The following is a 26,480-nucleotide window of genomic DNA, read 5'->3' on the forward strand; positions in this document are numbered from 1 at the left end:
ACCACGAGTCATCAGAAATGGCAGCACCAAAGAAACGCAAGATAGCAAGTGAGTGTAGAAGATTTCAAACACGGTGGGAAAATGAATATTTCTTTAAAGAAATCAACGGAAAGTGTGTCTGTTTGATTTGCAATGAAGATGTTGCCGTGATGAAAGAGTATAATGTCCGTCGGCACTATGAGACCAAGCATCAGAGCTACGCATCGTACACAGGTGCCAAACGAGCACAGAAATTCAAGCAAATGGCAGCTAGCCTGCAAGCTCAACAACAGTTTTTATTTCGTGCTAACAAAATACAGGAAAACGCCACAGCAGCAAGCTATGAAGTCGCAAAACTTATTGCCCAGCATGGCAAACCGTTCTCAGACGGTGATTTCATAAAGCAGTGCCTCATCAAAGTCACAGAAGTAATGTGCCCGGAAAAAGTGCAGGATTTCAACAATGTGACCTTATCCAGAAATACAGTGGTGCGGAGAATCGAGGACTTGTCAGCTAACCTGAAACTTCAGCTGAGAGAAAGCTTGTGCTTTTGATTTTACTCGATAGCATGCGATGAGAGCACAGACGCCACAGACACCGCACAGCTTTTAATTTTTTTGCGGGGAGTCAATGATAATTTTTGCTGTACGGAGGAGCTGCTTGATATGATGAGCCTAAAAGGCACAACGACGGGTGGAAATATTTTGACGCTGTGTCAGAGGCAGTTGAAAAGATGGGGCTTAAATGGGACAAGCTCTGTGGAGTAACAACGGATGGAGCTCCGGCCATGACGGGTGAGCGCAAAGGAATGGCATCCATGGTGTGCGTCAAGGTAAAAGAGAGCGGAGGTGAGGCTGTTAGGATGCACTGTATAATCCACCAAGAAGCACTGTGTGCCAAGACTGTGCAGCTGGGCGATGTGATGAACACTGTTGTAAAAACTGTCAACATAATTCGAGCTAGAGGACTGTACCACAGGGAATTTCAAGCTTTCTTATCTGACGTGGATGCTGAATACGGGGATGTACTCTACCACTCTGATGTGCGCTGGCTCAGCCGCGGCTCTGTGCTGCAGCGGTTTTATTCGCTGAGATCAGAAATCGACAATTTTTTGAAAGAGAAGGACCGACCTCTTCATGAACTGAGTGACCCTCTGTGGCTGGCAGACCTGGCATTTTTAGTTGATCTTACTCATCATCTGAATACACTGAACAAGAACCTACAAGGCAAAGAACAGCTGGTGTCACACCTGTATGCGCACATGAAAGCCTTCTGTGTAAAGCTCCGCCTGTTTGAGACACAACTATGAAGCTTTAATGCTGCACACTTCCCTCGCTGTCTGAAATCAAGTCTGCTTTTCCAAAGGCAGACCTTTCTGCTAAAAAGGAGAAATATGTTTCTGTAATTACATCTCTCGTGACAGAATTCAACCAGCGTTTTCAAGATTTTTCTGTCATTGAAAAACAAATCAAGCTGTTCTCGACCCCCTTCCTGGTGGATGCAGAAGAAGTGGAGGAGAGTCTGCAGTTAGAACTGATTGAAATGCAATGTGATGATTCTCTGAAGAGTCAACATCAGCTTCTCTCCTCCTGACTTCTATCAGAGTTTGGATCATGCCAAGTTTCCTCTGATGAGACGCCACGCAAAAAGAATGATGAGCCTGTTCGGCTCAACATACATATGTGAACAAACATTTTCTCTGTTAAATCAGAACAAAAGCAGACTGAGATCCAGAATGACTGATAGCCATCTCTGTGAAGTCCTTCGTGTCTCAACCACCAAACTTTCTCCTGACATCCCAGCCATCCTTCAATCCAAAGGACAGCATCACTGCTCCCACTGAGAGCAATGTTCTTCACATTATAGGCGAGTTAGAAATACACACAGTAGTCATGTGTCAATATGTCACCTCTTCTGTGTGGCCCGGACCACACATGAATTTACTAGGCTTATATACTGTTTGTTGTCCAGCCGCATGCCTTTCTGAATAATTATATTTAAAAATATTACATTAAAAAACAACATAACACACACACGTACACAAACATAGAGATACACATGCACATATATATAACTCACACACATATAGTATACTTAAGCCTAAACTGTGCATAGGGACTACCCAGACGGCTGAAAAAAGTGATTTCTGATAGGTTCTCACACTTTTGACTGGTCCTCACACCTACAACTATCTTTACATTTTGCACCCTATCTTGTAACCGTGGTGAAGAGAAGCAGTTGTGAAATGAGTGATATGGTTGTTAAAAATGCTGCAATGGGCATAAATGTGATGATGGTTATAAGTGTGAGGATGGGTCAAAAATTACTTTTTTTAGCCCTCTGAGTAGTTTCTATGCCCATAGCCACATCCACTCAGTCACATGAGCAGTTAGCCACGCCTACCAGTCACATGACCACCAAGCCACACCCCAAAATAAGCCACGCCCAAAGAACTGGTACAAAAAATTTCAGCCCCCCCCCCAGTGGCCCGGGCCTTTGCTTATTTTTCTGTATTTGGCCCTCACTCAAAAAACCTAGCAAAGCAGTTTAGAATAATGTTTTTCTCACATTTGGCAAACTGACCTTCAATTCCCAGAATTTCCTAGTTCCTATCTTAGAAGCTGCCAAACATCTTAAAATTGCCAAGTGTGAGAAACACTGGATTAGAGTATAACTGGGTTTTTTTTGTGTGCAATGTAGTTAATAAAGCCATTGAAATATAGTCTGAAACGCCACTATACCAGTTACTGTAGACTGCCTCGTAACGTATTTGTCAATTTTACCTTCTTAAAGCATGAAAAAACGTGTTCCTCCTTTGAAAAAAATTGGGACATAATGATATATTTCTTGAAACAATGACTGTCTTGTTTAATGAAACCCTTGTTTGTGCAAAAAAAAAAAGTTCACTAGCCATGTTTGAGTAATTAGATAATGGATTACATTTATTAGATTGTCCTACTGATCAATCTAGGTATTTTATTATTGCATGCCCAGTTTTTTTTTATCTTAATACATTTAAGTTTGCTAAATCATCATGCTTGAGTACTGTTTCTCATCTAAGAATCACAAACCGGAATACAAAAATAAAAACGAGAGAGAATAAAAAATCATTACAGTAGCAATGCATCAGATAGTATCAATGGCCAGAGAAAAAAAGAATGCCTTGGTTTTCAAAACTGAATTATGGAAGATGCAAGTCTAATTTTACAAGTGAGAAAGTGATCAATTAACTGCCATTAGCTACCAGAAGCATCGTAAACTCACTCCCCCACCCTCCAATAGCAGTAGTCCAGAATCATATGGGGGAAGGGTTCCTGTTTCTGTATCCTAGTTTTCCACAACCAAGATTGTATAATGATGCAACCTAATTCTAGCTCTCTAACTCTACATGGGCAGCCTTGAGTATTTCTGCTGTCATTGACAATTGCTAGTTTGCTCATGTACAAATATTTACTATACTCACTATTGAAAACCATCATTCATTATAAATATTAAAATATACTGGTTTCTTAACATACCAAACATCACTGGTGTGAAGCTTTTTACTGATTTTCTTTCCAAGATACCTATTTTACAAGCCCCCCTATCCCCCATGTCCCATTTTGGCCAGCAGGCATCCATCCCATCCTGTAACCTGCCTGGTCAGCCCATGGAGAACTACAATGCTGATCCGGCCCTTGAAGAAATCCAGTTTGACATCCCTGGTCTACAGCACTAAAATGTTGCAGTCCTTGTTTTGAGCAGTTTAAAAGCTGGGATGAAACCCTTCTAGCTCCAATGACAGGGAAAATAGTGCAATAGTGAAATAAAATCTCAGTAAAATAGACATCTTGGAAAGAAAATCAGTAAAAAGTTTCACGCCGTTTTGGTTGCCAGAGGCACCATGGGCCAGTCCTTTGGTATTTTCAGGCCGGCCGTGCGGGCCAGATTTAAGCACCCCACAAGCTGGATTTGGCCCGTGGGCCTTGAATTTGACACCCCTGCTGCAGACTATTGTTTCCACCTAGTTGGGCAGAAGCCTATCAGCAACATTCAAATTGTATGTTCCTTCATTCTATTCATTGGAATTTCTTTCCCCCACTCAACAGCCCAAATCTCAAATCTGTTGCAATATCTCCAAAATTCTGGAGTGGAAGTAATGTTGGGACTCATTCTGCCGACACAAGCTATGACACAAGAGCAGTGATGGCGCAGTGATTATAATGGAGTGCTGTACTTCTGCTGATCACCGGCTGCCAGCAGTTTGGCAGATCGAATCTCACCAGGCTCAAGGTTGACTCAGCCTTCCATCCTTCCGAGGTTGGTAAAATGAGGACCCAAATTGTTGGGGGCAATATGCTGACTCTGTAAACCACTTAGAGAGGCCTCTAAAGCACTGTGAAGCGACAGATATCTCTTAAGTGTTAAGTGCTATTGCAGCACTAATCACTCTGCCAGATCTAAACAACAATACTAATATATTTTGCATAAATCTTATTATAGTTCTTTATCTTTTGCAATTATTTTATGTGTATTTTCATATGTGCTGTTATTAGACATACATTAAAATGCATCTTCAAAATACTATTGAAAGAAAATTTCACTGCAATAAATATTTCAATTAATTTCCTATAAATCACAAGACACGGATTTTTACTTCAAGGTGTTTTAATTAAAAAAAAATCTATGTCCAATAGTTATTTAGACATTTTTGAAAAAAAAATACAACCTTTCTCATGATTAGCGATCACTTAAATTTCCATAAACTTGATTACAAATGCTTGACTGTTTACAAAAAAAGTAAAATACTTGTATTTATGGGGAATAACCCTCAGTAAATGACAAATGATTTTCACTTGCAGTCAGGAATAACGAATAAGACATTTTAAAACTTATTCCTCAGATGGCTTTACTCTTGCACTGGTTTTCTTTGTTGCTGATGAAACAATATTGCTTTCCAAATATTTATTTTCAGCTTAAAGGTTCTGTTTCAGGTTTTTTTCGTTTTCGTGTCACTTTGAATTTATAATTTAGAACATCTCCACGCCCACTTGCTTTCATTTGCTGTTCCCATGATCTCATTTCATTTTCGAAGCGAATCTTATCATCTTCTGCAAGCTGGCTGTAGACCTGTAAAGTAGTATATGAGCTAGTCACATATATTAAGTCACAATCTTCAACCACATTTTGATTAATCCCAAATTGAAAGCAATTCATATGAATTGTGCAAAGGTATAAACCACAATTTACAAACCTTTATGGCTTGGCCTGCATAACTCTCTAAACCAAAATCAAACAAACCTCATAGTTTAGCCTCATGTATGAAACAGTTACAAAGAAATGGGGTTCCAAAAATGGTGAATTTCTCTGCACAAATTGTCACAAACAAATGAAGCATTTATCTGCAAAACCTCAGCCATCTGTAATGTTTCGCAGGATTTAACATTATATAGGAGCTGTTTATACAAATCATGCAAATTCCTACGAGGGGGGAGGGAATCGGAGCTTGGTTAGCTATGATCTTTTTTCTGTTTGGAACAGACAAGATAAATTTTCATATCTGATAAATGGAAGTATGCTTTAATCAGTATTTTAAAGTGAAAAAAAAAGACCTTAAGGCAAATTTGCTCATATTATTAAGTTATAATTTATATACCGGAACTGAGATGTTGTCAAAACTACAAATATTGTTTCAGCTTTTCAGTATTATTGAATTTTGCAATGTCTACCATTAAAATACTGCTTGCATTTTAAAAAGTACTGTATGTATGCATAAAGCAGGCACTGGTGAAGAATTTGTTGATGAATTTAATGGTCACATAAGAGCTCCTTTTAAATAGCTATATGTATTATTTAATAATCAATAAAATGAGGCCTCATAATTGTATTTTTTAAGTAATAGGAAAATCTGATTTCCTTCAGTCTCAGGTCTCGGCCTGAAATTATTGAACCCACTTCTCCAGTTATTTGGAGGAAAGCTAAGGTCTGGGGTACAAGTAGTACTTGACTTACAAGGGCAAGTGAAACTGGAATTTCCATCGTCAAGTGAAGTGGTTGTAAACTGAACCCAGTGATTGTTAAGACAACGTGTTGCTGGCTTTCCACAGCCAAAGTCATTGGGGAAGTTGGCAGGAAGCTGCAAGTCCCATGTCAACAGGAAGGAAACAGATTTCTGTCGGGTGAGGGAGGGAGCAAGAGCGCAGGAGTGTGAGTGAGCGCCCTTAGTGCACCCAAAGCACAGAGGGGCTGAGAAAAGGTGTGCAGGGGAGGGAGATTTATCTCAGCAATTTATGACCTTCTATGCCAGTTTGCCCAATGATTTTCTAGGGAAGGTTGCAAACAATAATCATGTGATTACTGCAACCAATAAGTCATAATCAAAATCATATGATTGTGGGGATGCTGGATGGCTGGAACTCTGATGATCAGTCCTAACTATCACTTGTTCAGTGGCATTGTAAATTAGAATGATTGCTGACAAAATGATTGTAGGTTGAGAACAAACTATGCTTAATTTCAAACCAGATATCCAACCATACTGTGCACCAGTATACATATCTAATTTGGTTCAGAGGAGAGAAGAAATCTCTATGTTCTCTATGAATTATAGGACAGCCATGTTACTCTTAGGACAGCCAAAAATCAAGTCTGGTATACCTTTTTCAAAATAACAAATTTTATGGAATGGCATAACTTTCATGAGATATAGCTTATTTCATCTCATGCAGGGAGCTGCTTTATGAATGAGCAGATTTAAAACTTTTACTAATACATTCTTCCTCATCTTTTTTCACTTAATAAACAAATCATAATTCAGACATAATAGATCAATAGCCCTAGGTTCATATACGCATGTTTCCAATAATTAGAGCTATGAAATAGACAATAACTCCTTTCAGAATAGGGCATTTTAATTATCAATATTCTAAAACAGTTGGCTGCAGAATTAAATATGATAGATTCCTAACTTAGTATCAGGTTAAACTTTGCATCAATACCAGTTTTATGATAGTACCTGCTTTTGAGGATTGGGCAGATTTTTCCATTCTTCACATAAAACTTTAAATTTTTCCTATGTGAAAAGAAAAAAAAGAATAATTCATTAAAATTATGTGGAAATCCCTGAGTCACTTTATTTAATCTGTACTTATATTCGACAATATGTATTACTCTAAAATGAGACGAGGTCCAAGGTTTTAGTGTAATTAATTTTATACTGTTCTTCAATCAATTTATGGTACTTGTAAGAATCTACAAGTATAGCTATAAATAATAAGAGATTCACAATTAATAAAATTACAAAGTCAGCAAAATTAATTTTTGTTGAGTTATGGATGAAGCAAGAATGAAAAGTGGAATGGCAAAAGAAGAGCTGATAAATCATAAAGAACTTTCCTTAATTCTTACTTGCTAGCTAATTTAATGACTAAAGGACTCTAAACATTGCTTTTGGAAATACATGGTTTCTTCTCTGAAGATTTCCAAAGCCAGAGAATAAGCTATTGTTGAAACTGGAAATAATCTCTAAAACTTTAAACTAGCTGCTAAAAAAGAAAAAAGAGGAAAATTAGCAACAAAAAAATTTCAGAGAAAATTGTCACTATGACACTGTCTGGAAACCAATTCAAGATGCAGTTAGAATATAAAAAGGTTTTATTAATTCCCTGAACATAATCTAGTTCTAGTCATCAGGCACCTGGATCATATATATGTGGTGGACATGCGTTGAAGCGAAAAGATATTGGACTAAGATACACACATGGTTGGAGAAAATGATTAAAAAACACATAGACTTTAAGCCAGAAGTCTTTCTGTTGGGAATTATTCCAGAGATATATACTAGAGATGTAAAATATTTGATTGTGAATATTATTACAGCAGCCAGGATTGTGTTTCCAAAAACAGGAAAAATGAGAAATGACCTTTGCAAGATGAAATAATTAGGAAGTTGATGGACTGTGCAGAGATGAGTAAATTGACTTTTGAAATTAGAGATCAAGAAGATAAGCAATATTGATTATATTCAAAATAGATATCAGATTAAGACATTTCAGATTGCCTTTGAATGAAGGATGTTGTTTTTGATTTTAATGGAAGAAGTCAGGTTATGTGAAAGAGAAGGATTATAATTGTGTTAGATTTTAAAAATTTAATGTATGACTGTTTGTTTATTGAACTATACCTTGTGTTTGCTCCGGGAAGTCGGGGGGGGGGTTGGAGGGAGAGGGGATGGGAGGGGAAAAATTTAATTGTTTTTGTAAAACTTTTTCAATTAAAAAAAAGAAGATAAGCAATATTATAAAACATGGGATTTATTCTATAATTGGCTAGATGGGAAAATAAAGATATATTTATGAAAGAGATGTTCATCTTGAGATTGCACAAGAAAATATGTAAACATCCCTTCAGCATATTGAAATTTGATGTGAATGTTTTTTTGTTTTTTGTTAAAAATAAAATTTCTTTTAAAAAAACATAATCTAGTTATGTTAATATATTATTTCATGTATTGGGCCTAACCATTATATGTTTATGTGGAAAGTACTACTTTCAAAACTTAATCAAGGAGAGACCTCAGAAATAAGTCTTTGGTAAATAGATTTATTTTTTGAGACTCTCCCACAGCTAGGTTTGGTTATTAAGAGTCATTATTGACATGACCATTCGGGAATTTTAAACATTATAGTTTGTGCAAAGCACATAAAGAGGCTGGTCCTAATCTATTAGGCTTCAAGGAAAAGACAAAAGCCTCCATAGGTATAGAGAACTTTTCTGTTCAGCTTTTAACATTTCTGCCAACTTATTAGCCCTTAATGATATGAATAAAACTCACACATCAATTAGAACAGTTAATATACAGGACAGAATTTATGATGAATTACATGAAAAAATTACTGTTTTGTATCTAGCAAAATAGAATCACTATAAATACAAATGGGAAGCTCTAAACTAATGATTTACCTACTTGGCTTTGCATGAAGTCCAAAGTAAGAATTTTGTTTTTACAACCAAAATTGGAAGATCTTCTGTATCTTAGAATTCATACTGAAAATTTAATCTTGTGTAATCAGAAATGGGCAATAACTCATTTTGTTTTAGATCTAATATCTAGATATAATCAGTGTAAAAAATGGGTGCACAGAACATTTCACTTTGAAATGTGTGAAATGCAAAAAATAACATCATGATTTCAGTTTAAAGTTGGCTATTTTGAACATTACAGAAATCCTTGAATTTGAAACACTTCCAAAATACCTGAAATGGCTCATTTTAAACTTAGACCAGCAGTTTTGTGAAACACCATGTTTAAAATGTTATAATATAAAATCTTTTCTATCCCCCGTATAATGTATCCTTTAAGTCAAGGATTCTCAAACTATAGGACATGAAGGAACCTGGGGGAAAGTTTCACCTTAAAAAAAAAAATCTGAAGGTTTTAAAAAACTGGATCATGCAAAGCTCAAGTTGTACCAAAACTCATTCTGGGGTTTGGTCCCTTCTTTGACTGCACAAGCCCACACAGTCCAGGCACCCCTAGGGCAAGGGGTCTGCAGTTCCTCAGCCAGCTTTGCTGGCGGAGGGACTCTGGGAGTTGAAGTCCACAAGTCTTAAAAGAGCTAAGTTTGCAGACCCCTGCCCTAGGGTAACAAAATTAAAACCCAGTCATTAAAATTAGGTGATGTAGTTCATTTAGTGACTGTTCGAAGTTACAATGGCATTGAAAAAAGGGTTGTGTTTCACACAACCATTGTAGCATCCCCATAGTCACACCATCAAAATTTAGAAGCTTGGCAACCGGTTCATTTTTATAACAGTTGCAGTAGTCTGGGGTCATGTGATCAGTTTTTATGACCTTCTGACAAGCAAAGTCAATAGGGAAGCCAAATTCACGTAACAACCATGTTACTAACTTAACAAATGCAATGATTCATTTAACAACTGTGGCAAGAAAAGTTGTAAAATAGGGCAAACTCACTTAACAAATGTTTCACTTAGCAACATCCATTTTTGAGCTCCATTGTGTTTGTAACTTGAGGACTACCTGTATATTATTTTTTGTCATCATTAATTTTATTCACTGGGGGAGTGGGGGGGGTACAGTATACCAATTTGTTTCAGGGATTTGGAGTAATAAAGTTTAACACTCTTTCCTTTATGTTAGTTGCCATCTCATTTTGTTTACCTTATTTGATGGAGCTTTGATTTCTTGGAAATGTTCAGAAACAAAAATATTGAAGGAATTCCGACTTCGTTTTGGTTTTCCAAATGCTGTTAATTCCTACAGTAACAAATGGACAGGACCTTTGTAAAACAAATATGTTTACTGATACAGAATACATTCAAGGAAAGTAAGAGATTATACATTAAGGCAATTTAGAAGCATCCTGTATTTCAGAGCCTGCTTTGAATTCCAGTCCTTACTAGAGACTCGAGTTTTACTAGTACAGCATTCCATTATGAGGCACTTTAATCACATTATTTCAAATACATTTTATTGTAAAGACTCAGAAGATTGTAAAGGAGAACAGAAAGGAATAATCTGAATATAAGCATACTGGCTTTATAGTTAATTGAGACAAAAAACAATTATTTTTATTATTGGCTTTGACAAAAGTTACCATCAGTCAATTGTATAAGGCAGTTTTAAATGGAACAGCTTACATCCTTCGATACCATCGAACATCAACATCTGCCTATTCCAGGTCCTTGGGAAGGACTGAACAGGTGAATAAAAATGCTAAATTCAGTCTGAGCATCAAGTTGACTGTGCAACAAGCCATAATAATATCAAATAGGCTTGGAAATTGGGAAGGTCCATCAATTTGATCCTGAGTTTTCATATGGTTAAATAGGGCTTGTCTTTTGGTACCATTATATTATTATTTTTGTTTGGGTTTTAATCCTATGTTCACAGCCCAGAGTCACAATTGTGAATGAGCAACTATATAATTTGAGTTAGAAATTTACTCCGATATTACTATGTGAAATATATCCTTCGATGACATATATCTTGATCAAAAGGTGTGACCCATGTCATTTATTGTTAGTGTGAATAAACACAATTTAGAGGTTTCTTTATCAAATAATCGTAAGTATACAGACTGGGTCACAGCTAAAGGTATTTTGAAAGGAAAAAAACCTTGCACACAAACAAAATCAAGATCAAATGTATTTGGTACCGAGGATTTGCTGGTACAACAACAATGTCCTCAAATATTTGAATTATAATGAAAATAGTAAGCACTAACCTTCTTTATTTTTGCTTGTTTTCTTATTTGCTTCTTTATCTTTTTTTCCTCTTTCAAAGCTGCCTCGTCTGCAGGATTTAGCTGAGATCTATATTTGGTCATTTGTTCTTTATATGTATCCCATTCAGATTTCGCAATTGCTTCATAATGCTAAAAATAAAGAAAACTAAATTTTTCAATAAACGTGTACACATTTCACGCAACACTGAATTGATACTATATTTCTATGAATACAAGAAGCATTTCTTGTCAGTTTTATAGTTCATGATTCCTAATCTGCATTGCATTCAGGTTGGAAGCGATACTTCTGGGTTGAAAGGATTAGCCAGTGACATTACCATTGCCCAGTTGGGGGCTCCTTTCACAGAAGCTGGAGCAAAGGATGGAAGATTGCCCTGCTCCAACACAGCACTCGGGTCCTGAACATGGGCTTGCTAACCTCCAACCCAGCGTCCTAACCACATTAGCCACCGTGCTCCATGATTCCTAATGAAAATAATGTTCTATTTGTAAGCAAAAAAATAATACAGAGGACAAAATCATACATACTTGTTTTTCATTATGTGGTAATTCCCTCCAGATACGCCCAACCTCTTTCATGAGCTGCTGATTGTTCAGTTCTAGATAATAATAATATGACTATTATAGTAATAATAATCTATAAAGATTTACAATTTACATGACACATGTATATCAGAGCAGTAGCAGACTGTTAAACTTTAGTATCCATACCATTCACAATTACCCGATTATCTAACAAATATAAACAAGAGATTTAGTGAGCAAACTATATTTCTTTAACTATGAAAACATGTCAATCACAGTTGTTTTAAATAACAGGAAAAAAGAGATGATAGCCTTTTATGGAGATTGTCCTCTTGGAAAAAAACCAGTAGATTCCTAACAGTAGATTTCAATGATGCAATTACTGGAAAAATAAAAAAAGGCAGCAGGCCGTGTGACGCATTGGGATCGGCTCCCTGCCCCATGCCTCTGCCTGGCTACTGGGGCTGCCAGACCTACTAGCCTCGCGGGGGCTCTTCACCCTCCTGGTCGCACTGCTCTCGGCTGACCTTCTGGGCTGCTCCTGTCTGGCGTAGCGCAACTTGGCACAGATCTATGACCTCCAGAGTGACTTGCCAACTGTTACCTTCAGGCTGCGTCACTCCCATCCTGTGCGAGCTCCATGGCGGCCCTGCAGCGGGATGGAGGAGGAGATCTTCCGTTCCTCCTTTGAACCCCCAAACCCCATCTTCCTTGTCCAAGCTCCAGCCTGCACCCCTCTCACTGGAGCAAGACGCGCAACTCAATGTTACCTGCAGAGGCCTCCTGGTGCAGCTCCTGCCCGTCAAAGCTTGGCTCCACCTCTCCGTGGCGGCTCCTCAGCGGAACAGACAAATGAAGAAAGGAGGGAAGATTGCCCCTTCATCTTTTGAACCCCAAAACCCCATCTTCCTTGGCCGCCAAGCCAGCCCAGGCTGAGGTTGGTCGGCGGAGGCCTCCAGCCTTGCAATCCTGCACAGGGAAGGTGGAGCTTTGCTCCAGAGCTGCAGCAGTACTGCACCTGGTGGCCTCCACAGGTAACATTTGAGTTGCGCATCTTGCTCCACTGTGGTGTGCAAGCTGGGAGCTCGGTGACCAGGGATTTTGGGGCGCAAAGAAGAAAGGGGCAATCTCCCCTTCCTTCCCACTGCAGGGCTGCCACACAGCTTGCACAGGACAGGGATCTGGCCCCGTGCCAGGCAGAAGCCCAGTAAGACATCCGAGAGCAACATGGCCAGGAGGGCAAAGAGCCCCTGTAAGGCCCGCAGCAGCAGGTGCTGCAGGCCCAGCAGCCAGAGGAGCCAATCCCGATGCGTTGCACAGACATCTCCCCAAATAAGCCCTAGTACTTATTTTCGAGCCAAAAGAAAATAAGACCGGGTCTTATTTTTGGGGAAACACAGTATATGCATAACATATAACAGATTTCTCTGGAGTTATTTCTTTTAGTTTACTAACTTAAATATTTTTACAATATTTATAACCTGCTCTGAACGGATTACTACTAAATTCAATAAAAGTACATTAAACAGATCAAAGGAACTGATTTCTTAACTTTAGAGAAACTTACCTGGATATTTTTTCTTGTAAAAGTCACGCTGTTTATTTAGAAAAGTAAGGTATGATGGCAGAGGACGTTTTGGACAACTGTCAGAACTAAAATATTTTGAAAAACATTTCTCCAGTGAAGGAGTGACAGTGCATCTATGATAGACAGAAAAAGAAATATCAACTATTAATACATCTAAACTGTATAACAGTAGTATATAATTAATGGGAAACTAGGCATTGTTTAAAAAAGACACATAAACTGAAGCCAATAAAGGAGAATATTTTTAGTTCAGCATTGAAATGAAGGGTCCCTGGTGCTTTCTAAAGTTGGTTGGGTTTTTTTGCAGACATTTTATTACCCCGTTATATCCATCAGTGCAAAAAAAAAAAAAAGTCAGTTACAAAAATATCCTAATTACAAAGTTAGAAATAATGTCCTAATTTAAACATTTTTACCTAAGCCTAGAACAAAATCACCAAGGTTTTAAAGCTGCACCTTAACTTCCATTAAGGTAGATATGGAATATCAAAGTAAAAACAGGAGGAAACAAACAATAAGGAAGAAATATTACACAGAACACATTTGTCTGAATTCTGTATAAAATTAATCACAATGTTAAGTTTTAAAACTTCACCGACTGCACTAAGCCAGCCTTTCCCAATATGAAAGAGCCCTTCAGATCTGTGGGGGAACCCTTGCATAAAAATTGCAAGAAAACACAAACAATTCAGTTCAAACCTAGACAATCCACATTTTACAACCCTTAACAATCGCAAAGTAATAAAAAAAAGGACGGGAGGAGAATCGCCGCAGCTGGAAATTCCTACCACCGTGAGTACCAATACTGCGAAAGCGCGCAAAATTCAAAAGTCTCTTTTTCAACCTCTGGCAGAACCTTAAAGCCCACAAAGTCAACAATGTGCAGGGACTCATAATACCACGTGGCTTATTTCTGCCTTAGCAGTATGTGCCCATTATAGCAAAAATTTTAGAAGAATATAAATCACAGTTGGAAAACGTGGGTTTTGGTTGGCTTATTGACTGCAATAGCGCAAGGTGCTTTAGTTTTTGTGTGCTTTAGTTTCCTTGATTTAGTTTTTGCCCTCTAGCCAAAACACTTAACCCATTCCTAGTTTATAAACACAAGTTAAAAAAAAAACACACAATAAGGTGGGTACTAAATGTAGATACACGCCCTTCTCAAATCCCTTAGGTATATTAAAAACCAGCACACACCTTCTAATAAAAAGTTTTCTTTACGTAGATGCCTATTTATAATTCAAAAGAAGGGCCGGAAGGAAAGCGACGGTGAAGACACTCCCAAAGTAAAATAACCCGGGATGAAAAAAACCGGGGCTCAGAAAAGGAAGTCCCGTAATTTAGCACGTTTTATCTTAAATAATAGTAATAATCTGTATTCAGCAGGGTCCTTTCTTCTCTGGGGGCCCAGGTTAGGAAAAAGGCAGAGAGGCGAAGTTTGGAATTACAGGGGTAGGTAGGTTAGCATTATTATTGCCAGAAAGCATAAAATCGCTATTCTTAAAAAGCTCGTGGTTTAATAAACTGCCTCACACCCCATTAAGTACAGAATTATTATATCCCCCCCCACACGCCTGTGCTTCGGCTCCTCATGCCTTAGCCACACAGACACCCCCCCACCCCAAAAGGATAAAAAAATAACGGTGAAAATGAGGCTGTGGGGACGAGCTGCTTCTTCATGGACCTCCAAACGGCCGGGGACGTTGGAACCCCAATCGGTCAGGCCGTCGGAGGGTCGCTTTTAAAGCGGCGTCGAGTTACGACCCTTGCCCGGTCCCTGCCAAACGAAGGTCAGCGGGACAGAGAAATGTTGGGAGAAGGAAAGCGGGCAGCAGAGACGCCGGGGGGTTTTTGCTTTACCTGAGGACTCCGCGGGGCCCCGACACGGATACCGAGGCTAACAGACGAGCGACCAGCGCTACCGCCATCGCGCTCTTCCCCTCAGGCGGACCCCTCGCGCCTCCGCCCTCCCCCCCCAACCCCGCGCGGTAACCGATACGGTCCAAAGGCGACCCGGATGTTCCTTCAGCGCAACATAAAGGGAGGCGGGATTCCGCTCGGCGCATGCGCCCAGGCAGCCCGAAAGGTGGGGGGCATACACACACACACGTGTGTGTTGGAGTTATGCAACTTCCGGTTTTTGTGCCTGGTAAAAGTCTACGATATAGAAAGGAAAGAGGAGGTGGGGGATTATTGTTACTATTTATTTATTTTTGGCCGCCTGGGCCAAAACGGCTTTTGTTGCCGTTATACCTGGATAATGTTGGTGACCCCGCCCCCGAAAGCCCTTTGGTGATACACGTGCACTTGATCGTTTTGGCGGGAAATCAATTCTCTACGGCCAAACCAATCAGGGAACAGGGAGGCTTTATTCCCGCCCACGCCGGGAAGCGAAGAAATAGGTGAGGTAAAAATGGAGGAGGGCTCAATGGGCCACGTGTCTGTCAAGTCCTGCCCCAGAGACGGAACGGGGTGGGAAACGAAAGGATGGCGCATGCGTGCTACCGTCTGAAAGCGGCGACAGTGCGGGAATGAAGGCTGCGGGTCGGTGGGTGGGTAGAAGGCTATGGGTGCCAAGAAGCCGCCCTGAGCCTTTCGAGGACCAAGGGCTGTCTGCATTTGACAAATGAAACTGTATAGTAGACGGTGGTGTGTCTTGTGCTCTTTCGCTTCTGGAGAATTTGTTTCACTTGGGCTTCCTGTTCCCGTACTCCCTTTTAAAATTGGCTTTTTTTTTAAAAAAAAAATTGTCTTCGAAAGCAGCATAAATCGAATAATTTTGCTCAAGACCATGAACACTGAAGAGGACTTTTGCTTGTTTTGCTCATGGTGAATTAACAATGAAATATTACTTTTGCCTCTGTACCTTTCTGTTTCTAGTTCTCTAATGCAAGGGCGTAATAACTTTCTGTGAATCGTGTTCAAGAAGTGGATGCAGGATTCTTTAAATATTTCTTGCGGATTATAGGAGCCTTTATATTCCCTTTTGGAAGAATACTTTGCTCAAAGCAGCTCTACTGAATTTGTGTAATACGATAATCAACCTTACAGTTTTATTCATAACACCAAATTGAGATTTGAACTGACTTTTTTTCATTCATAAAGGTGAAACTGCTGGGTTAAAAATACAACTTTACAAATTCCAAGTTCAAATCAAATTTTTATTTTCATTCAAGCCTCAGCTGACATCTTTAGGCAGAAAAATACCACATCAGAAGTAGCTAGAAAGCACGTCTTATTTAACATTAACTAGAATGACTAAAGATTACATTTTAAGAATTTCACTGATACAGAGATCCTTTGCTTTAGTCATACCAATAATGCCAAGTGAGGATTATACAGAAAATGGGATGGCTCAGTTAGTGCCCTCGCTAAGGCACTGTACAGTATAAACTGGCATTTGGTGGAGGGACTGAAGTTCAGACACATTTATGCCACCATAATGGATGCACCAGGACTGAGCAAATACTGAGATGGGGATGGGTGGGTGATAAAACCAACCTTCATGATTCACTTAAAAACAAAAAATGATCAATTTCCAGAAAATGCAAAAAAAAAAAAATAATTACAGAGAATTCTTCTAGTTAACAGAATCTCTGGGGCAGATGTCTGCTTAAAGATCTGTTATTAAGATTAGTCTGGAAGTTCAGTTGGTGAAACCAGTCTCTGAATTTCAGTTTTAAATATCAACTGAAGACATTTCTGTTACTTAAACGATACTTCATAGAACCTCATGAAGAATAAGCAGCAACCTCATTTGCACCTTTTGCTCAGCCTGAAGAGTTTGCATTATGGTTAGTAAATTCCTCCGATTAAGTATACTTCAAAGCATAACATTATTTAAATAAATTCAAACCATCTTCCATATAATTTCAGTAAAGCAGATTAAACACTTTCACTTAACAGCCATGCAAATCAAACTACCAAATTTCACAGAGCCTATTATAAGAAGAGATGGGATATTCTGGGACCAACCTATTTTAAACATTTAATACAGATAAAATGTGGAAAGTCAGGATCTTTTACCACCATTTTTAAATGATGATGGCAGAATATTAATAGCTTCACAAGCAATGGCATCCCTTTTTTTTTCAAGTATAGCGAAGGATTTATTTACTGCATGGAAACATGTATTGGCTATTTGCAGAGATGGCCTGTTTCACAGTAAGCAATGACACTAATGCAATGACGTTTCAGTGCTATCTTATAAAGCTTCCATCTTTAGATTGTACTGAGGTAAAACAAAACCAAAAAAAAAAACAAAAAAAACCCTCTCTGAAACCTAGCTGATTATTATGCATAAATTGCTCAGTAAAGACTTTCATAGGCAGTTAGCATGATGCAAAAATGTGGAGATTAAAATGCTAAAAAGATTATGAGTAAAGCCAAGTAAACAGAAAAATAGCCTCTGGGATGTTTGCCACATTTTGATGCACTTCAATTATGGGGTTTTATTGGAATATTTTTTGGGTCGCAAAGCACTAAGATAATAAAGGGTTAACTTTTACCTATGGCAGCAAAATCTTTTAGCTAAATTGTTTTTTAGAATTATTTCAGCTACAAATTAAAATGCATTTCAGACTGGTTTAGTACCACAAAATCTACATTAAAAAAATAATGCACTTATCTGTAAGGAACCAAAGGCTGTTTTTCCCCAAACATGCAGTATACATATACTGGCTTTAGCATTAGTTTGTGTGTAGAAATATCAGATCAAAATATTGTTATACAGCTGGGGGAAGAAGCGCTTGTGATTTTCTAAAATTAACTGTTTTCATCATAAGCACATTTTCAAAACTACTTTGCAAACTTGAAGGTACATTGTTTATACTGGATAAAAGATTGATCTGCTTAGATCAATAGAATATAATAAGTAATTTGTTTAAAAACTACAATAATGCTCTCAGAAGCATTTTCAAGCACGTAGGTCAGTTATGCCCAATGGTACTTTATATATTGAACAATATTTTGATCTTTTCAGAGCATGCACATGTAAAGAATGTGCTAGATTTAAAGAACAGCCAAGACAAGTAGTAAAAAACATGTTTTATTTATACGGAAAAGCTTCAAGTCAATTTTGTTAACATGTCAGAGATTATATTGCCCATATGGGATAAAAAGTCAGCTGTGAATAGAACAAAATTAGTTACATTTTTTTCTACAGAGCAGTGCAATTAGTTCACATTGCAATAAAAGTATGCAACAAAATCAAAACCATGTGTTTCCCCATAATCAGCATACTGAAGATTAGAGTGCAAAGTTTGTTTTTAGAAGTCTATCAGTTTATAGAATATTCCTTTGGGAAGGAATAGTTCACTCATTTAGTAGCAGTTGTATTTTTCAATACTGTGCAGAAAGTCTAAAATGAGTTGAAATATATGGTAAATAAAATATAGTCTATACAGTAAAAAAATACAAATTATACAATGAACTAATAACAAAGAATGACATTCAAACAGACTTACAAGACTGACATCTCAAAGACACAGAATATTTATTATGTACCACCTAGTTTTCAGCAAAAATAGTTTGGTTGCTCTACAACTGCACTATGAATCTTGTAGGCTGGAGATGCAGATGTCCAAGTATCTTTAAAAAACATAATAAATGTCTTTTGCAAAGCATACAGAAAGGATAAATACTCTCGTCACAGTCTTCAGGTTAATTTTTGTAGTTAATTTCCTTGTTCCAGAAACACACTTATATGGGTAAAAATCAAAAAGGGCTTCATGGTACACTGAAAACAGTAAACTGTGCTCCATTTACTTCTAATTTTGAAAAACCCTAAAATTTACAGTACTCTGGTATATAAGAAAATGTCTTCAAAGTTTACATTGCATATTTCTGTGTCCATTCTCTTGCATGTCTGTTATATCTGTCCAAGAAAAAAAAATGCAAAAATATACAAGCTTATGATTCACAGCTGTGTTATCACATTTCAAATACAATCAACTACAAGATACAAGTACTTAGAAAAGCCTTCTTCAGCCCTATTGCAACATCCAGAATTCCCATGAAAAGAATCATGCTGAGAGATTCTGGGAGCTGCAATTCTAACACACATTGAAGGCACACAACTGGGAAAACTGGCTTAAAATAGTCATGATCTTCTATTCTACTGGGAAGAAACATATGTTTGGCACTGTAGAAATTTAAAGAGCACAAGACTGGTTTGTACCAGCCTACCTGGTCATTATGGAATAACAAAATCAAGTGTTTTGGAGGAACCATTTTAATGGGCTTGATTTGTAACAACTGGAATACAAAATGTGTTGATGACTTCCAATGACAAAAAGGGAATTGGATGAAAAAAAACCCAGACTCATAATGATGATCTCAAAGGTGTGGAAACCCAGATATAAATTGCTGGCCCAGATATAAAACATGGATTAAATAGATTAAATATTTGTACAGCAACTTTTTCTGATAAAAAGTTCTGGAGTTTTACAGGCACATATCAGCAAGCATGTAGTACCACACTGATACGTGGTCAACACTTCAAGAAATACATGGGGTTCATTCCTGTAATAACTAAAGGATGACAATCAATGCCATGAAGTATCGTCATTGTGTTGTGCTTTCATGTCTTTTCTCCTCTTCTTATCTTAGGACAGTTAATGAGATGTTTAAAAATAAACAAGCTAATTTACCATGTGAAACATTTTCCAAGCTTTGTAAATCAAAGTGTACATACAATTTGCTTACTTATCTTTTTTTAGATTAAGAACACATATAAAATTGTCTCACCACTCCAAAGCATAATAGACAATAGTTTTAAGACAAGAGTATCTAGTTTAAATTTAAATGTAAAGCCATAGTTCAGACCAGTATGAGAAATGTGTGAGATAAGGCTGTATCCTTTCCCCTTCAAATATATGTGAACATATATTAAGGGAAACTGGACTTGAAAAGTCCTTGAGTGCGGTTTTAAAATAAAAGGTAACGTGATTGGGAGAAAAAATGTCTAGTAAAATAACGGAATCATTTCATCAAATCTTTGGGGTGCAAGGAGAAAAGAAACAGAAAAGAACAAACTAGTGGCTTACAATTTTTGAAATAATATTTATACATACTTTTCCTTGTCTGACTTGTAGATTTGTGCAATATCTGGTACTAAAGGGTCATCTGGATTAGGGTCACAAAGTAGAGAGCATATGGACAAAAGCACTAGAGAGAAAATAAAAATAATCAATCAGAGTTTTCATGATGTAAGATACTAATTAGGCCTCAAAAGCAGCTACTCATTTTTCATCTATTTTATAATTCAATAGTTCCTGTTTTCGAGTATTTGAGGAAACCTGTTCTCCTCAGCTTTATTAGCTTCTGCACATTAATATTTTGGTATTCTAACATAATTGCAACTCTGCCCAATTCCAGAGGTGCTTCCTACTTCTGAAAGAAATTTGGCTTCCTTATTTTAATAATCTAAGGGAAAGCAGAATACAATTTCAATACATCCCCAGTCGTTACTTTTTAAAGAACTATTACCAAAATAAGCATGCAATATTCTCCTTTTTATCCCACTTCCAAGGTTAAAAACAAGGCAGCAGATCCAAGTTAACCGCATCAGAATTCAAGTCCCATATGTAAATGTGCATAAGTAGATACCAAATATCTATATTAGGCCACAACATGCTTTAGGGAAACATTTTACTTCTTTTCAATTAAAAAAAACAACCAAGAGTTTACCACGAAACTAATTTTGGCAATCCTTTCATTTTTAAGAACAAAACAAATACAGGAGTTAGTATCTTAAAAATGCAACTAATTTAAAATGGGCTGTTTCCGTATCACCTTTTTTTGGCTAGAGTGCCTCCCTTTCCCAAATATTTTAAAAACTGCTTTAAGCATAGCAGTTTGAGAAATATAAATAACATTATACTTCTAGTGAGACCAGTTCCCCTCTTCTGAGCTGATTTTTTTAAAGCATGTATCTGGCCATTAGGAATTATTTTTTAATATTTTAAGTATTTAAGATACTTTTATTTTAATACTTACAATACTTTAAGTATTTATTTAAGAATAAGTGAGGCATCTAAAATCCATGGTACTGAAGTTGGGAAAAAATTTCTACACAGTATATGAGTGGTAACTTGAAGTTAGTTTTCATAGGCAAAGGATTTTAAATTGAAGGCAGCCTTGTCTAAATTCTTTCCATGCACTCACTATACAACACAGGGCTTTTATCTGAGGGACACATCTTGGAAAGTTGTGCAGATTTTAAATAACTGTGGAATTGCTCCATTCAATTAAGTTGTGTTTTTGATTCAAAACAAAGTGACAGTTACAGAGGAATAAAACAAAATTGTGCAGAATTCTATTATTTTTCATTCTTAATACCAGAGATCTAAGTCTACATTATTTAATAAAACCTTAAACTATTGCCACCAAAATAACTCCACTGTACTTTTTAGAAACTCAGTAATTTGGTTCCTAAGCATGCAACTGACATCACTAGAGAATATTTCACAAAATGAGTAAAATTAAGATTAAGGAGTAAAGTGTTTCTTTTCAGATGGTTATTGTTTAATATATAATATAACAACAGAGTTGGAAGGGACCTTGGAGGCCTTCTAGTCCAACCCCCTGCCCAGGCAGGAAACCCTACACCATCTCAAGTCAGATGGTTATCCAACATTTTCTTAAAAATTTCCAGTGTTGGAGCATTCACAACTTCTGCAGGCAAGTCGTTCCACTTATTAATTGTTCTAACTGTCAGGAAATTTCTCCTTAGTTCTAAGTTGCTTCTTTCCTTGATCAGTTTCCACCCATTGCTTCTTGTTCTACCGTCAGGTGCCTTGGAGAACAGCCCGACTCCCTCTTCTTTGTGGCAGCCCCTGAGATATTGGAACACTGCTATCATGTCTCCCCTAGTTCTTCTTTTTATCAAACTAGACATACCCAGTTCCTGCAACCGTTCTTCATATGTTTTAGCCCCCAGTCCCCTAATCATCTTTTTGCTCTTCTCTGCACTCTTTCTAGAGTCTCAACATCTTTTTTACATCGTGGCGACCAAAACTGGATGCAATATTCCAAGTGTGGCCTTACCAAGGCATTATAAAGTGGCACTAACACTTCACGTGATCTTAATTCTATCCCTCTGTTTATGCAGCCCAGAACTGTGTTGGCTTTTTTAGCAGCTGCTGCACACTGCTGGCTCATATCTAAATGGTTATCCACTAGGACTCCAAGATCCCTCTCACAGGTATTCTATTGAGCAAGGTACCACATATATGATACCTGTGTATTTTTTTTTTTTTGCCTAAATGTAGAACCTTACTTTTTTCACTGTTGAATTTCATTTTGTTAGATAGCGCCCAATGTTCAAGTCTGTCAAGATCTTTCTGTAACTTGAGCCTATCTTCTGGAGTGTTGGCTATTCCTGCCAGCTTGGTGTCATCCGCAAATTTGATGAGTTCCCCATCTATCCCCTCGTCCAAGTCATTGATGAAGATGTTGAAGAGTATTGGGCCTAAATTAAATTAAAGTATTGGGGTACTCCACTGCATACTTCCCTCCATGTGGATGTAGTTCCGTTGAGGACTACACGTTGAGTGCGGTTGGTCAGCCAGTTACGAATCCATCTGGTGGTGGTGCTGTCTAACCCACGTTTTTCTACTTTATCTAGTAGTAGGTTATGGTCTACTTTATCAAATGCTTTACTGAAGTCCAAGTAAATTATATTGACAGCATTCTTCTGGTCTACTAATTTTGTCATTTTGTCAAAGAAAGCAATAAGATTAGTCTGACAAACCCATGTTGGCTTTTGGTTATTACTTTGTTTGCTTCTAGGTGTTCGGTGATTCGTTGCTTGATTATCTTTTCCAGAATCTTCCCCGGTATTGAATCAGGCTGATATGTCTGTAGTTTCCTGGATCTGTTTTTTTTCCTTTTTTAAAGATGGGAACTACATCAGCTCTTTTCCAGTCCTCTGGCAGCTCCCCTGTGCTCCAGGATCTTTAAAAGATATAGTTCAGTGGTTCTGAGATCACGTCTGCCAGTTCCTTCCGAACCTTGGGGTGTAATCCATCCGGTCCTAGTTAACACCTAGTTCTTAGTTATCCAAATATAAATTTATATTTATAACATAGCAGGATTTTCCCCAGCTATGTAAACTGTCATAGTTTATGGCTTTGTCTCTCAGTTGGATCTTTGTAATATTTATTCCAATTAATCCTTCAGAACTAGAACAAATGACATGGAGCAGTATTCCACTATCTCTAGTTTTTCCTATTGCTTCTGGCATCAAAGATGATTTGGAAATGTCAGAAACTATTTGTTAAAGTCCCTTTTTATTTTTTATTTTTAAATAATAATAACAATAACAACAACAACAACAACAACAACAACAATAATAATAATAATAATTGCTTGATATGTCTGATACTGAATTTTGCTGCAGAAAAAATATCTGGAATCTGGTCCAAGTAACTAATTTTATTAAAAGACACAAGTGTTTATGAGCTGTGTGCAGATTAAAAAATGTCAAGCAAAAATATGCTATCAAACTGATTTTTAAAATTACGCTCAAACTTTTTACCATGAGTGAAGTTTCAAAATTACTATATAATGGTCTCCTGATTTCCAGATCTTTTTCCAGAAGAGCTCTCTCAAACTAAGCAAGCTTCCTTCCCCTGAAGGCTCTAATCTGATCCCTACAGTCACCAACTTTGATCATCGTTTAAAATCTCCACCCAAGACAACAGCAATGGTTTTATGCCCAATACAGAGTAACAAATTCAGGCTTGGCTATTTAATTATCTCACTTAGGGGATCCTTACAGAATATAAATTTTATACAATATGCACATAAAACAGTATGTTGTTGGTATGCTTCACAAATAGAATTACCTTTAGATACAGTCAGTGCTGGTGACCACTGTGACCTCAGGATATCAAGACAAATACTTCCATTGCTATTTATGTTTGGATGGTATATTTTAGTAGTGAATGCAATCTGCAATGTAAGAGCGCAAAATAAAATTCAATTGCTTGTACCACATATACTAGATAACTTCATCAGACATTTTTCAAAGAAAAATCATTTTATGAATGAGCAAATGAACAAATAAGACTATTTGTCGGATGGGATTTTTAGAAAGTTTGTCTAATATCTAATAGCTCAGCCTCTCTTTGGAAGGACAGAGCTATCCTCATGCCCAAATCTGATCACGGTCGTGTTTTCATAAAACACATACTCATTCACTTTTTCAGACCCTAAGATATCATAAGTGGTGAAATTTATTAATTTAAAACATTTATATAGCCATTCACTTTATTACTAACTCTGGTAGCTCCCAATTATCTCTTAGAAGTTACTGTATCTGGCAAAATGAATGAAACTAAGTGTAATGAATATATTCAAATACACATCTTTATAATGTCTTAAAATTATGTTCTTAGAAGAAATCAGTATGTGAGATTAATTTGATTTTGAGATATTAATTAATATTTTTGGATGTCCATATTCTTGTTGCATACTTATTACACTGAAATTCATGGCTGGGCAATTTAGCATTAGAAATATAAATTTATGGCCCTAGTTACTCATGGGACTAAAGACTTGGTGTTAATTTTAATTTATGAATGAATTGTTTTTAGATGTAGAATATATATAGCTGATTATAATGAAACAAGGTATTTTATTCATACATTTGGATAAAATAGTGCAGTACATATACATCCATAGTATAATCGATTCAATTAAAATCAAGTCATCTTTTGCCTAAAACAAACAACTAAAGTAAAGTGCCCCTTTGAGACTTCATACAACCCTAATATAAAATCTTTATGTAAAAATGTCAAGAAATTCAGTTTCTGTGATGTAGGCATTTTATGTTTTTTTCTTCCCGTTAATTTGGTAGGGAATGAATCCAATACTTTTTCTTCACTCTGTTGTTAATACAAGAAGAGTTATAACCAAATTATCTGGGTAAAATACACTATCATGTAAAATGATTGGAGCTTTAAGCCGTCCCTTGGATCTTTATATACTTTCTACTAAAGGCATGTTATCAGAGTAATTTCCAAGTCTATGGAAACATTAAAATCACAATATGTTAGCAATAGTGCCATGAGATGTAGGTTCAGACCATTGCTCTTGGACAGCCAAAACATTCAGTTCAATTCATCAATTCCTGCCTTCCTGCCTGATAGAATTTCTCTGGAAAAAGGAAAAAAAGGCTAGATATGAATGCAGAGAGATTTTAAAAATGCCATAAGGGAGAAAGCACCACAGCACAGACCCGAGAGATAGGGTGGTAAGAGCACATCTGGACTCCACAGAGGCGTCTGAAGCCTTGGACATACCAGTCTTGGTAGCACCACTATACATAAGACTCCTATTCTAGATCACCTATAGAGATCAAAAACCAAGATATAACTTAACCTTAGGTAACTGATGCACCATTAGATTTCCTCTAAAATGCATACTGGCAAACAAATGTGAGGATGTCCCAAAGGTGCTTTTTCAGGAGGCAACTTGACTTTCCTATTTTTCTTTTCTTTTCAGCTCTAACAGGATAAGTGGAGAATGGAAGGAATTATATTCCTTGCAGACAGCTGGTAATCTGCATCCTTTTAAATGTGAGGGTGGAAAAGCTGATCTCAAGATAGTAGGATATGTTTCCTATTCTCCAGGACCTCAAATATCCATCAGCTTGTGTCTCAGGAATGGCTGAAGTTGCCATTTCAAATTTAAAATATTGCAAACTAATTTGTCTTTTGAATTCTTCTGTGTTTGTCTCAAAGTGCTCTCTCCTCTATTTATTCTATTCTTATTTTAATAAAATAACTATGACTAGCAAATTTCCCCATCAGAACATAAGGCCAAGCTCTGAGATTGAAATGAACATAATGGCATTTTTTAAATTAAGTATTTACCTTTGGTGGTTTGAATGGGTAGTCTGTTGGAAAGTGGACTGTAAGAAAAAAGACTCCCCCTTGATAAGCACTGTCAGGCTGGAAAACAAACAAAATAAAAAGATAAAGCTTTCCATCGTTTGCATGGAATTACTGCTTAATTCGGAGTGCAAATTGTAGGCTGCTGTCATTTTTTAAAGCCAATTTTCATCCAAGCCTGCAGAAAATCTTGATTATCTTTTTCTTCAAATACTGCTTGATTATGACCACTATTTTAAT

General features: G+C 37.1%; 2 protein-coding genes across 3 annotated transcripts in view; both read right to left on the reverse strand.

Moving 5' to 3' along the window:
* Nucleotides 1–4,592: 4,592 nt before the first annotated feature.
* TFAM (transcription factor A, mitochondrial) lies at nt 4,593–15,360 on the reverse strand. Its single transcript, XM_058187341.1, has 7 exons — nt 15,202–15,360; nt 13,321–13,454; nt 11,757–11,827; nt 11,208–11,357; nt 10,142–10,237; nt 6,974–7,030; nt 4,593–5,088 (listed from the first exon to the last, which is right to left on the reverse strand). The coding sequence occupies exons 1-7, from the start codon at nt 15,267–15,269 to the stop codon at nt 4,930–4,932; spliced, it is 735 nt and encodes a 244-aa protein (XP_058043324.1). The 5' UTR covers nt 15,270–15,360; the 3' UTR covers nt 4,593–4,929.
* A 3,010-nt stretch (nt 15,361–18,370) lies between these two features.
* UBE2D1 (ubiquitin conjugating enzyme E2 D1) overlaps nt 18,371–26,480 on the reverse strand; it is a 29,904-nt gene continuing 21,794 nt past the window's right edge. For both annotated transcript variants that reach the window (XM_058187318.1, XM_058187319.1), the window contains 4 exons: nt 26,223–26,300; nt 24,192–24,297; nt 20,415–20,508; nt 18,371–19,216 (listed from right to left, as the gene is read on the reverse strand). In XM_058187318.1, the coding sequence (XP_058043301.1) occupies nt 19,171–19,216; nt 20,415–20,508; nt 24,192–24,297; nt 26,223–26,300 (324 nt within the window). In that variant the 3' untranslated portion in view covers nt 18,371–19,170. The remainder of the gene's footprint in view (nt 19,217–20,414; nt 20,509–24,191; nt 24,298–26,222; nt 26,301–26,480) is intronic.

The sequence above is a fragment of the Ahaetulla prasina genome, chromosome 6 (assembly GCF_028640845.1).
Source record: "Ahaetulla prasina isolate Xishuangbanna chromosome 6, ASM2864084v1, whole genome shotgun sequence".
Taxonomy (NCBI): Eukaryota; Metazoa; Chordata; class Lepidosauria; order Squamata; family Colubridae; genus Ahaetulla; species Ahaetulla prasina.

Bases quoted from the DNA above. Each gene is read 5' to 3' on its own strand.
- TFAM (XM_058187341.1), bottom strand. From the start codon at position 15,269: ATGGCGGTAGCGCTGGTCGCTCGTCTGTTAGCCTCGGTATCCGTGTCG. The intron at 13,455-15,201 runs GTAAAGCAAAAA...TGTCTATCATAG, and splicing joins GGGCCCCGCGGAGTCCTCAG to ATGCACTGTCACTCCTTCAC. The intron at 11,358-11,756 runs GTATGTATGATT...CTTTATTTTTAG, and splicing joins TACCACATAATGAAAAACAA to CATTATGAAGCAATTGCGAA.